The sequence below is a fragment of the Hesperophylax consimilis genome, chromosome 26 (assembly GCF_061612785.1).
Source record: "Hesperophylax consimilis isolate HC1 chromosome 26, BYU_Hcon_1.0, whole genome shotgun sequence".
Classification (NCBI taxonomy): domain Eukaryota; kingdom Metazoa; phylum Arthropoda; class Insecta; order Trichoptera; family Limnephilidae; genus Hesperophylax; species Hesperophylax consimilis.
In genome coordinates, this window is record NC_142861.1 from 17,035,041 (window position 1) to 17,048,768 (window position 13,728).

A 13,728-nucleotide genomic window follows, 5' to 3' on the forward strand; every position below is an offset into this window, starting at 1 on the left:
ATAATTCATTCTATCTCCAGTGGTCTAGCCGCCGGTTTAGCCCTAAATCTCCTCTAACGTACGCGATCTGTTTTATTCATAAAATTATTGTAACGTGAGTTTTGTTAAAATAAAAACTAAATTTAAGATATCCGAATTCTCATTTTTGCACACCGAGAGGAATAACGCAACCTTGGATTCTGCGGATTGGAGAACCACAGACTCATTCATCCAACAACCCATTTAAATTGGCGATAATCACTATCCTTCAAACCTGTGATTGATATCTGTTACAAAACATTAATGTTTAATCTAAAACTACTACGCTTTCTCCCCGGAGAACGATAAATAATGAAGTCTTATACTTTTGTTTAATTACTGAATAACTTCACTGAATGCCCTCAAATTTGAAGTGCTATAAATATCAGTGTCCCTGTTCCCTTCAAATGCGCTATATATTATACATCTTATGTCCTAATTTTTCATAAAATATGGACGTCCGGTCATATTTGACCCTAAAACGCTGAAGGGGTTAAATTTTATCGACTCCACCATCTTTTCCGCTGTGTCAAACACAGCACCAATATTACTGTAGCGCAAGTAACTGCCTATACATAATATACAGACCTTTTCGATATTATTTTCAAAACCTCTCCATCTGGCATCAAAGCAAGAATAATGAGGCGTGAAAATATTTAATGTATTTCTGTTTATTTAACATGATAAGTATTCACTGCAGTCATATATCAAAAAAAAAAATATATATTTATTGATGTACTTGTATACTATTTCTCCATTATGTAGTTATTTTGTCCATCTGAGGAGTGTAACGCATGACCCAGACTTAATATTAATTTTGCCATTCATGGTTACCCGACGAGAAACTGTGGAGATTTTAGACTTCCAAAAACCAAAATAAACTCTATTTTAAAGGATTTAAGAATTTTAATGAACTACTGACAGATGTTAAAGAAGCTAAAAGCTTAGCAGCTTTTCGTAGGTTATGCCTAAATACTATAAAAAAGTTTTAGATGTATTGTAAAGTGTCCTTAATGTTATAGAAATAAGTCGTTAAAAGGTTTATACTAGATATAAAAAAATGAATATTTTTATAACTAAATAAAACATACAAAAAATAACAAGTGAGAGAAAGTATCAAGCAGTAGTTAAAAAATAATGTTTGTTAGTAAAAAAAATTCATGGCTCAATGGATGTACCTGACTCAACAAAGCTAATAACGTTCAAAGTACCAAATCGTAACGCGAGGCTTCCATAGTTGTTCTTTGTTTATTCGTCGAAAACAAACTATTTAATTGATTCGCAAGTTGAAAGGCTACATAAGGCTTGGAAATAAATTCAGTTCCGTTGATATTTTCATTTTTCCCTACTAAAATTTAAATCAGAAATTTCCAACATTTTATTTCCCTAATATCATTATAAATAATCTTTAACTTATTTACCATATTCCTATTTTTTTTCTTTTGAGGCGACACAAGACTCCAATAACGGGAGTTTCACATTTTACTTAATTCCTACAAATTCTACTATGTTTATTAAGATTCCCACATTATTTTAGAGATTTGCTAAGGCAAATTCAACCTTAGGTCTGTCCAATACACCAGGGCCGTGCGTCGCATATTTTCGTGCATGGCTTCTTCACTTACGTCGTTAAGATTCTGACTTTATTTTAGGGTACTTTATTGTAATGTAACTAAGACTTGTTTTATGTAAAAGTCCTAAAGGTGTAAACAGATAAATAAAATAATTCATTCATTCAAAGGCCCTTAATGTTATTACGGTCACTATTGTTTTCGATGCCTTTTTGACAACTATATTTATTTTGTTGTTGGTTGGGAACTGTCTTGAACGCTAGGGCTAGTTAAATTTATGCGTTTGGTGTGTAGGTACAAACAAAGGAGGGGCGCAGATGAGTGTATGGGTGAACGATGTTAGCGACACTCATTGTGCATACTAATTATATTCTATGGCACATCTCCTTGTTTCTATTATCTTTGGACCAATCCTATTTTTAGATCAATATTCTAATAATTTATGTCCACCAGAATAAGAGCAAAGATTTATTTTTAAACATGGTTAATTTTGGTCAATACGGTTAAATAAACATAAATAATAATATTACCTTCATTGTGATAAATTTTTGAGTTACTATGCCGTGTTGCGCTTCTTGCTTCTTTACCCAATGTTTCGGGAAACGTTACATCAGGGCAGACATGTAGATTGTAGAAGTGATACCGTATTATTTCAATACAAATAATACAATACCGTCAGTATTTCAATACAAAAATTAGTGATATTATTGTGGTTTTTGTCGTTTAGTTTTGTTGTACTCATCAAGTACCTCATACCAAGAACTATTAAGCTTAGCCCCGTCGTCTCTATATTACCTTTATTATTTACATTTCTGTAATTTGAAATGCTTTTTTGTTGATTACATAATATTCTTATGGTAATGAATGGTTAATACCAATAATGACTATGATCACCACCATCTTTATTAATACAAGCCGTACTGTAGAAAATTAACTGACTGTTAAAGAAACCGGACATTTGCACTGGGTTTAGCAGAGTTTAGTACTTATCCCACTAACTTATACTACTGTAAATACTGAACTGTTTGTCCATTTTCTACAGTACGGCTTGTATTAATAAAGATGGCGGTGCTATGATAGTGTATAATATTAATTATGACAATCAGGATTTGGAGCTTCTGTCAGTGATACATCGTGATCATGTAATATGTTTATTTATTTATTTTTACATTTACAGGTTTGATAATACAGTTTACATTACACCAGAGAAAAATATAATAATGTTGTTAATCCAATAGCCGAATGTTAACATGATGCCATTTATGATGGAAATAGTGCCTCATCTACGTCGGTTACATACCGTAATATGTAGGCGAATAAATGAAGAGCTGTAGTGCCACGCCCTCCAGCTCGTCGGCGCAACGTCATTGGTCGATCGACCGTAAACGTGGCACTATTTCCACCATTATAGTGATAATAACATATATGCAGTTTGATGAATATTAATTATGTAGGTTTTGTTGGTTAGTTGTTGAGATATTTTCCGCTGAAGATTATATCGCCCTCTGCAGTCCACAGCTGGTAGTAGAACGGTCTATTCGCCTCGAATACCACTTGTTCCAAGGGCATTGGCATGGAAAAGCAAGCTATCATTACGGCTGTTTGAAAAAAAAAATAATTAGAAGATGACACCACACATTCCAGTTGTTCCACAGGCTGTGTACCCAATGATTTTAGAAAAGAATTTCAATTTTTTATGCAGGTTGTATCAGCACATACCTGAAGAATTTTAATCAGATATTTCTGAAATGTAGATGTCATTTTGCTCGCTGATGATATATATTTTTCAATTAAAAACAAAATTTTAAAAAATCGGTCACACAACGCCACTGGATACAGCCTAGTAGATCACGTGATACGCATTGCGTCTCACTCCTACAGCACCGTATAGAAGAGACATAGCGCATGTCATGTGATCCGTTGTGACTGTGGCAGTGTGATGGAAAAATAAATATTTTGTTTTAAATTGAAAAAAAATATCATTGGACTGCAAAATGTCATTTACATGTTTTACTCCAAATATGCTCATGAATCATTTGTTTAAATACTTCAAGTATGTGCTTTAACCAGTGATAAAGTTTATAGATGGTATTTCGATGATTTCATTAACGAAAAACCCATCTACAAATCAAATAAAAGTCAGGTACGTCCTGATAAATCCCGGAAACGGCTGTAACTATTATTGCGTTGCAACAATACTAAAGTTAAATTAAAATGGGTACACAACCTAGTGAACGTATATTATATGTATAGAATAAAGCATCACCAAAATATATGTCAAAGAACAAAAAAATAAACCAAGAATTATGATAGATAAAAGCACCCGATTTTGAAATTAAATGTACAATGAGTTTTAACGACAGTAACATTCTTTTTTTACAATAATTTTACTATCGTTAAAACTCATTGTACATTTAATTTTAAAATCGGGTGCTTTTTATCTATCTATCAAGCAAAAAATCATGATAGATAAAAAGCACCCGATTTTAAAACTAAATGTACAATGAATTAACGACAGTAACATTATTGTTAAAAAAATAAATTTTTTGTTCTTAATTTGTTGCTGGTCGTCGAAAAATTACTGGACATTTAAATTTGTTAGTTTATTAGAGAACATGCAATGTATCAAATGTATTTAGTAAAAACGTTATTTTAAATTGTTTTATATCATGCTTTTATATAAGTAGGTACCTACTCCATATTAGTTTCCAAAATTTATATTAAGGCGATGCATAACGTAGTAATTTAAAATCATGTGTTTTTGGTTTGAAAATTTGGTCGCCTAGAAATGTTTCAGATGCTTTAATTAAATACTGCGAGTAGAATACATCCTGGCCTTTGAAATAATCGAGTATTTTTTAGATAAGTCTTTTTATAAGCCCAGAAAAAAATAATGTGCAGGTCTATGAAAACTGCTTTAAAGTTCAAAATCTCCTACTTACGAACCCATTTTCGGTTATGGTTTTATTGTACAATGTGGCAAATTATGTTATTTATAAAATGATCGAAAAACATTTAAATATTTGTGCCTGAACATCCACAAAATAAAATAAAGGGCACTTTTTGGCCATGTTTTTTTCTTGCATAAATCAAAACTGGTGTGAAGCGGGAATTTCAGCCTTATCGCCATCTACGTAAGGTGTGTTATTGATAGGGGCTTGATTCAAAATATTACACGACGTAGTGCATCGCCTTAATGAAGAATGTGTTAAGCCGGGATCACACCTCGTCTATTCTATGAAATATTTCAAATGAATGTTATATTTGAAATGAGAACACATGTTGAATTGACTTCAACTTTTGTTTTATGAATTGACCATAAATTCTCAAAGAATAGATCAGGTGTGAACGCGCCATTAGATCCGCGATTAAATCGCAAGAAAGATCTTTTCAACCATAGATAATAGAAGCCAATGGAGATATAGCGTGGAAGCGTGCAGACTGTCGCCGAGCTACGACTAAACGGCGAAGCCAGTAAAAGTTTTCCATTTAGTGTGTAAATAGAAAAATACTTTATTTATAGTTGCGATTTACACTTTTGTGCGTGCGATTTTACACTGTTCATGGCCCATCTCCCTTGTTTCCGTTATCTATGTTTTTCACCAATTAAAATGTACAAAGAAATAATGCAGGATTCGTGGTCGCAATGAAATAAGAATCGATCTAAAGAAGAATCTTGTAGATGAATAATACATTTGTTTGTACATTTCGACAGTTTCTCTCTCAATACAATCTCTCCCTTCGTGCTACCATAAATTACTGCCATTTTAATCAAAAAAAACCTGTGGTGCTTTAAAAATACTGGGTTTGAGTTGAAAACCACGGTGTGATATATAAGTAATTTAAGTTGAGTTTCAGTGATAAGTGTAAATAAGTGGTATGGGTTGAGTTTCTGTGGTGAGTTTAAGAACAAGCCACGATAGTTGAGTTACAGTTATATGTGTAAATAAATTGATGGAGTTTCAGTGATAAGTGTAAATAAGTGGTTTGGGCTTAGTTCCAGTGGCAAGTGTAAGAACAAACCACGTAGTAATATACAAGTGAGTTAAGTTGAGTTTCAGTGATAAGTGTAAATAAGTGGTTTGGGCTGAGTTCCAGTGGCGAGTGTAAGAACAAACCACGTAGTAATATACAAGTGATTTAAGTTGAGTTTCAGTGATAAGTGTAAATAAGTGGTTTGGGTTCCAATGGCGAGTTTAAGAAGAAGCTACAATAGTTGAGTTACAGTGATATGTGAAAATAAGTTGTGTGAGTTTCAGTGATATGTGTATACAAGTGGTTTGAGTTGAATTTGAGATGGATTTTACTTCAGAGAATCTGGCAGCGAAGATGACAATTCCGTCGGCTGTGTATTGGAGGGCTATGAAGGGTCTGTTTGCCGTGAAGAGTTTGGGGAACTTCAGGGAAGTCATGGAGAAAAACGCTGCAATAAGATCTCAATAGATCAAAACCTCTTAGCTAGATGCATTCACACCTACAAGCTTAACTACAGCAAAGCAGAGGCCCCAATCTCAAATGATTTTAAATAGATTTTACAATAACTAGAGCAAAGCAGAGGCCTCAATCTCAAATGATTTTAAATAGATTTTACAATAACTACAGCAAAGCAGAGGCCTCAATCTCAAATGATTTTAACCTTCCAGCGGGCGAGTTGAGAAATTTCCCTTGAGCGGGCGCTTGTCGTAAATTTTACGTCATCAAGTTTTCTCCATGTAAGTGGTATTTTCTTTATACAAACGTTAGGGAATTTCTTTAAGGATATGAAAAATCATAATAAGCAGTACTTTAAAAAAATATATTTGACTTTTTTAAAAAAAACGAAGCAACACTCTAAACATGTTAATATCTCAAAACAAAATATTTTATCGACCTATTTAGTCAGAATCAATATTCTCATCCTTACAATTGTTACAAACCACCTCAACTGAAGAATGGTTCTTGCATGTAAAGGACTGGCAACGGCAACACTTCATTGATGCGGAGGATCTTTTCTTATCTAGTGCCCATAACCGACAAACACCGCATTTTGGAAAGCTTCTGTTTTATTCTTCTGTTATCGGTTCAACTGCCCTACCGTAATTCACTTTGAGAAAAGCATTTATATCTTGCGGTAAATGTTTGACATTTGATTTGATTCTAGCATAGCTCGAAGCTCGATGCTTACAACTAAGTCGCAAGAGTGGGGGAAACGATAAGGCGCGTTTGTCGTAAATTTTACGACAGCGCGCCCGCTGGAAGGTTAAATAGATTTTACAATAACTACAGCAAAGCAGAGGCCCCAATCTCAAATGATTTTAAATAGATTTTACAATAACTACAGCAAAGCAGAGACCTACATATTATATGTAGATGTCCAATGCTCTTATTTGTATAGCATAGCGAAATAGTCTAATTGAGATAAATCCGCACCTACAGCAAAGAAGAGACCTAGATCCCTAATTCTATGAATAAGTTTAATTCATTCGTAAAGCAAAGCAGATAATCTACAATGGTCTGTTTAAGATACAACATAGCAGTGATCTATTGATCCAGTGCTATTAGCGGAAAAAATGAAGAACTGGAGGTGTAATCTGTTGGTAAAGTGATGCATTCATGTTATGTATCATCAAATCTGTGATTTGAATCTATTAAAAATGGTGCAGACTTATTACTCCATCTCTCGGATATGGATACCAGAGACCTAGTCCACACTGATTTAGATTTATTCACGCGTGCATAAGAGACCAAAGACATCTCATTCCATTCTTACATTCATAGAATAAGTTAAATTTGCTAATAATCAATAGAAGAATGGTTTTACCAGATTGCATTAATTTTTATTTTAAATTAGCGTTTTTCAGATTTCAGTAGATTTGTTTGTAGATTAGTGTAATATTAATGCTTTCATTTTATGATTTATGTTAATTATATGATTTGTAACAATGTACGGGGTGGGTTTAATATAAACACAAGGTAAATACAGCGGACACTATAAAACTTGATTTTAATTAAAATTTCAAATCGTTATTAGGCATGGGTTAGTATTGAATGTTTAGTAAGGGTAGGAGCTGTGCGTAAAAGGTGTCAAATTTTGATCACAAATAGGAGAAGTTACATAGAGGTACACTTTAATTAAAGATAGTCTCCACGAGTTTGTTTTTCAAAGGTTTGAAGCCCTTTAGCATGTTTCCGATTGGTGTGTTAGTTACCTGGGAGAAATAGAAGAAATGGAAGGAGATGGTGCGGGTGATGGTTGGTGATAGCTATTCCGCTCACAGAGCAAACCTGCCGCTAAACACAGTCTCTCTTTCTTCGCCCACGAGGTGGAATAGGAAGGGGTGGTCGGCTTCAAAAGTCACCGACTGCACTGGCATCGGGAAGCCACGACAAGCCATCATTAACCCTGTGGGGTCAACACACAATGAACCAGTCCTATTATCAGGGAGATGTGGTTAGTATGGTTCTGTTTGGGGTGGAAATATTAATTATTTGATTCTGATAGGGGTTGAAATATTGTTAGTTTGGTCCAAATTGGGGTGGAGATATTGCTTCTACCGGGGGGGAGATATTAATTGTGTGATTCTATTTGGGGTGGAGATGTTAGTTTGGTTGTACTTGGGTGGAGATATTACTTCTGCTGGGGAAAGATATACTTAAATTCTGAGAGAGCTTGAAATATTGTTAGTTTGGTCCAAATTGAGGTGGAGATATTGCTTCTATTGGGGGTGGAGATATTAATGGTGTGATTCTATTTGGTGTGGAGATGTTAGTTTGGTTGTACTTGGGTGGAGATATTGCTTCTGCTGGGGAAATATATAGTTTGATTCTCAGAGGGCTTGAAATATTGTTGGTTTGGTTCTATTTGAGGTGGAGATTTTTAGAGTTTGGTTCTACTTGAAATTGAAATATTGTTAGTTTGGTTCTACTTTAAGTGAAGATATTATTAGGTTGGTTCTACTGCAGGTGAAGATATTGTTAGTTTGGTTCTACTTTAGGTGAATATATTGTTAGTTTGGTTCGACTTTAAGTGAAGATATTGTTAGTTTGGTTCTACTTCAGGTAAGATATTGTTAGGTTGGTTCTACTTTAGGTGAATATATTGTTAGTTTGGTTCGACTTTAAGTGAAGAGTTTATTGTAAGGTTGGTTCTACTTCAGGTTAAGATATTGTTAGGTCGGTTCTACTTTAGGTGAATATATTGTTAGTTTGGTTCGACTTTAAGTGAAGATATTGTTAGGTTGGTTCTACTTCAGGTTAAGATATTGTTAGGTTGGTTCTACTTCAGGTTAAGATATTGTTAGGTTGGTTCTACTTCAGGTTAAGATATTGTTAGGTTGGTTCTACTTCAGGTTAAGATATTGTTAGGTTGGTTCTACTTCAGGTTAAGATATTGTTAGGTTGGTTCTACTTCAGGTTAAGATATTGTTAGGTTGGTTCTACTTTAGGTGAATATATTGTTAGTTTGGTTCGACTTTAAGTGAAGAGTTTATTGTAAGGTTGGTTCTACTTCAGGTTAAGATATTGTTAGGTCGGTTCTACTTTAGGTGAATATATTGTTAGTTTGGTTCGACTTTAAGTGAAGAGTTTATTGTAAGGTTGGTTCTACTTCAGGTTAAGATATTGTTAGGTCGGTTCTACTTTAGGTGAATATATTGTTAGTTTGGTTCGACTTTAAGTGAAGATATTGTTAGGTTGGTTCTACTTCAGGTTAAGATATTGTTAGGTTGGTTCTACTTCAGGTTAAGATATTGTTAGGTTGGTTCTACTTCAGGTTAAGATATTGTTGGGTTGGTTCTACTTCAGGTTAAGATATTGTTAGGTTGGTTCTACTTCAGGTTAAGATATTGTTAGGTTGGTTCTACTTCAGGTTAAGATATTGTTAGTTTGGTTCTACTTTAAGTGAAGATATTATTAGGTTGGTTCTACTGCAGGTGAAGATATTGTTAGTTTGGTTCTACTTTAGGTGAATATATTGTTAGTTTGGTTCGACTTTATGTGAAGATATTGTTAGTTTGGTTCTACTTCAGGTAAGATATTGTTAGGTTGGTTCTACTTTAGGTGAATAAATTGTTAGTTTGGTTCGACTTTAAGTGAAGATATTGTTAGGTTGGTTCTACTTCAGGTTAAGATATTGTTAGGTTGGTTCTACTTTAGGTGAAGATATTGTTAGGTTGGTTCTACTTTAGGTGAATATATTGTTAGTTTGGTTCGACTTTAAGTGAAGATATTGTTAGGTTGGTTCTACTTTAGGTGAATAAATTGTTAGTTTGGTTCGACTTTAAGTGAAGATATTGTTAGGTTGGTTCTACTTCAGGTTAAGATATTGTTAGGTTGGTTCTACTTTAGGTGAAGATATTGTTAGGTTGGTTCTACTTCAGGTGAAGGTATAGAAAATTGTATTATTTTGGAGTATAAAACGTTTTTAGTTAGGTTCTACCGGTGGTAACTATGTATATCCCACAGTGGTAAAATAAATCGCGATTCAAAAATCAAAATCGCACAATGTAATATTGTGGACAAGTTTAGTGCAGAATAAGATAAAAAAAACCTAGGTGAGGTTGTGAAAAAATACGTTAAACATTGTAACACACGAATAAAATCACGGGCTTCAGCGGCAATATAGCGGCCAAATTCAAGTAAAAAACATATTGCGCAGTAAAATAATATTGTTCAGTTGCCAAAAAACCTCAAATGCAGATCTGCCACCTGACATAAAGATAATCTTTCTATAGATTTGTGTTCTAACTTTTTTTATTATTTTTTTAAAAATAAATATGAAATTTTAAAAACCTTAAAATTAGAGATTGGATTATATGCACATTCAAAAAGGTGATAGATGCATGAAAATATACACTATCATTACTAAAATATGCACTTAAAATTTAAAAATATACTTTATAAATGCTAAAATATGCACATCAAATTTAAAAATATGCACTATCAATGCCAAAATATGCACTCAATGTTCCAAAATATACACTATCAATGTCAAAATATGCACTAAAAATTCCAAAATATGCACTATCAATGCCCAAATATGTACTCAAAATTCCAAAATTACTATTATTTATTACTATCAATGCCAAAATATGCACTAGAAATTCCAAAATATGCAGTATCAATCCCAAAATACGCAACCAAAATTATACTACCAATTTACAAAAAAAAACAACAGTTTATTTAGAAACAAGCTGTATTATTATTTTTATGCTTGACAGCTGTTTCGACTTCCGCAGGCATTGTCGAGCTGTCCAATATTAAATAACATAATGATAATAGATAAACAGTTTGATAATGCCTTCAGAAGGCGAAACAGCTATGACGCGTAAGGGGCCGTTCAAGTATTACGTAAGCAGATTTATTACAATTATTTACCCCCTCCTCCCCCTTGTCACCAAAAGTAAGCAAAGCTCTTACCCCCCCCTCCCATGCTTACGTAAAAATTGGTACCTATATGCATTTTTCTGTTAATGTATTCTGTTTTTTAAGCGAGTACCTAAACGTATTAATTATTTGTGGGAATCCCCGAATATGTATTCGGTTTTTAAACATAGACAATGTGTGGGTTGCCAATGTGTAAAAAAAAATAACTACTGCTGAGCAGTGCTGACGTAATCACTATCTCGACCCCCCCACCCTCCCATGTCATCAAAAATAAGCAAAGCAAAGACCCCCCTGCCCCCCTATAGTGCTTACATAATACTTGAACGGCCCCTAATAATAATTAAACAGCAGAACTTGTTTAAATATAAATAGTTTTTTTTTTTTTGTAAATTGAACAATTTATTGTAAATTAATGAATGTATAAAAGAAAAACTTTAAAATATATTAGAGTTATACAAATTAAAATTGATAACAAAAAATAAAAAAAAGGAATATTGCGTTTTTTGGAACCTTTTTAAAATCGTAAAAAAATAATGCCTCTCTTTCGTTGCCTTCTTCGTTCCCGTTTCTAAAAAAAACCGATCCCAAAGAAAAAAAAAGAATATCGACAATTTCTAATTTGAACAGCTCATATTTTGAAAAATTTAATGGCTGAAAAATCCTCAAATTTCCACTAACGACCGAAAATGGATTAAATATTCAGTAAGGTTAAACGCAACAGTTCATTATAATCTATACGTTCATAGATAGCGCTAATTTAATTATTTTATGAAAATACACTTTTTGCTAGTTTTGCTTTAAAATATTATACGAATTATTATAAGTCTTTAGCTTTTTATTAGCTAACCTAAATTTAAACAATTTAAATCAATTAAAATATGTATTTGTGTTAAGGCTGGCAGAAGTACATTTGAAATATTTTGACGATTTATAACTTAAATCTTCGATTAAATTATATATTATTTTGTGCAATACTTTTACGCTCATTGGCGTTGAAAAATGTTCTTAACAAAGGATTTTTTTAGCAAATGACTTACTTATTCAGGACCTCTGAAGGATCCTATGAAAATGCGAGTTCGCCGACAGTCAAGGATCAGAAGCGAAAATGGATGGTCCGAAGTGAAATTAACTGGCATAGCTGACATTAGCCCCGTATTTACCTCTGAAATTCACTCTGAATATTTAGCTATAACTGTATTATTACAGATTAGTAGTTATACTACCCGAAGTCGTCCTTATTTAGGTTTCTTAAATACATTAATCTTAAATTTAGGTCATCATACTGAGTTTAACATATTTTGAATGGATATTTCAATGCATCGTAGCGTTCGTGGTGGAAATGGCATTACGAGCTGAAAATAGTGTTGTTGAAATAGATATTTCAGACAGGGAAAGATGTGTAAATTTCAGGGCAATGTTCACTGCTCTCTAGTGTTTAGTTTCTTACATGCAAACATAATAATAATATTAATAAGGTAGCTTCAAAATTGACTTTTGAAAATGTTCCTTAAACGTGAAACAGAAAATTACTTAAATAATAATGGATTTAATATCAATTATTTCATAATAATTGAAATGTGAAATGGAATCTTCACTGCGACGAGAAATAAAATAGACAAGTTATAAGATAGGTAAGTGAAATGTTAGCTTCAACCTCAACTAAATAATTGTAACGTTACGCAACGTGCAACATAAAGGCTCACAATGCATAAACTAGCTTCAACATCAACAATTATTAATGTAACGTTAAACATAAGGTATGTATAATATGTTTCAACATCAACAATCAGTATTGTAACGTTAAACATAAGGTATGTATAATATTTTTCAACATCAACAATTATTATTGTAACGATAAACATAAAGGATGTTTAATAAGTTTCAACATCAACAATTATTATTGTAACGTTGAACATAAAGGATGTATAATATGTTTCAACATCAAAAATTAGTATTGTAACGACATGAAGGTGTATAATAAGCTTCAACATCAACAATTATTATTGTAACGATAAACATAAGGGATGTATAATATGTTTCAACATCAACAATTATTATTGTAACGTTAAATATAAGGGATGTATAATATGTTTCAACATCAACAATTATTATTGTAACGTTAAACTTAAGGGATGTATAGTATGTTTCAACATCAGCAATTATTATTGTAACGTTAAACATAAAGGTGTATAATAAGCTTCAACATCAACAATTATTATTGTAACGTTAAACATAAGGGATGTATAATATGTTTCAACATCAACAATTATTATTGTAACGAAAGGATATATAATAAGTATTAGAAATAAGTGAAGTTTTAATTAAAGCGTAAAAAATGTGCAATATTATTTCAAGTGGATTTTTTAAAACATTACTAAATAAATAAAAATAATAATAAGCTTCAACATTAACAATGTCACTTTAAATGCTCAAGTTACGAGTTAGCTTCAACATTGACGATCTTAACGTGAACCCTAAAGATTCTCAAACGTAAAACATAAAGACCCACAGTATACGTACATGTTAGAGTCACTGTCAACCATCGCTACATGAAATGTGTAAATGTTAAAAAAGCAGCTTTAACATCAATGATCACGATAAGAAATAAAAACTGCTTCAACGTCAGCAATCGTAACATGAAAAGTAGCTTCAACACCGATGATCGTAACATTAAACAATAAAGCATCTTCAACATCAACAACGGTAAAAGGAAAAGAAGCTTCAACTTCAATTATCGTTACATAAAACATTAAAGCAGCTCCAATATCAATGATCG

At 32.7% G+C, this 13,728-nt stretch overlaps 1 protein-coding gene across 20 annotated transcripts in view; it reads right to left on the minus strand.

The window, feature by feature from the left end:
• Positions 1-13,728, minus strand: part of LOC149411205 (antichymotrypsin-2-like) — a 126,721-nt gene that overhangs the window by 41,411 nt on the left and 71,582 nt on the right. The window contains exons 9-10 of one of the 20 annotated variants that reach the window (XR_016304889.1): positions 7,778-7,971; positions 3,051-3,187 (exon numbers count right to left, since the gene is read on the minus strand). The exons of 17 other annotated variants lie outside the window; for them this stretch is intronic. Coding sequence is in view for 1 of the 3 variants with exons in the window: in XM_089647403.1 (XP_089503529.1) it covers positions 3,054-3,187 (134 nt within the window). In the remaining 2 variants the exon portion in view is untranslated. Of the gene's footprint in view, positions 1-2,727; positions 3,188-7,777; positions 7,972-13,728 lie in introns of those variants that run through there. 2 more of the 20 variants (XM_089647403.1, XM_089647407.1) reach the window with 2 other exon arrangements.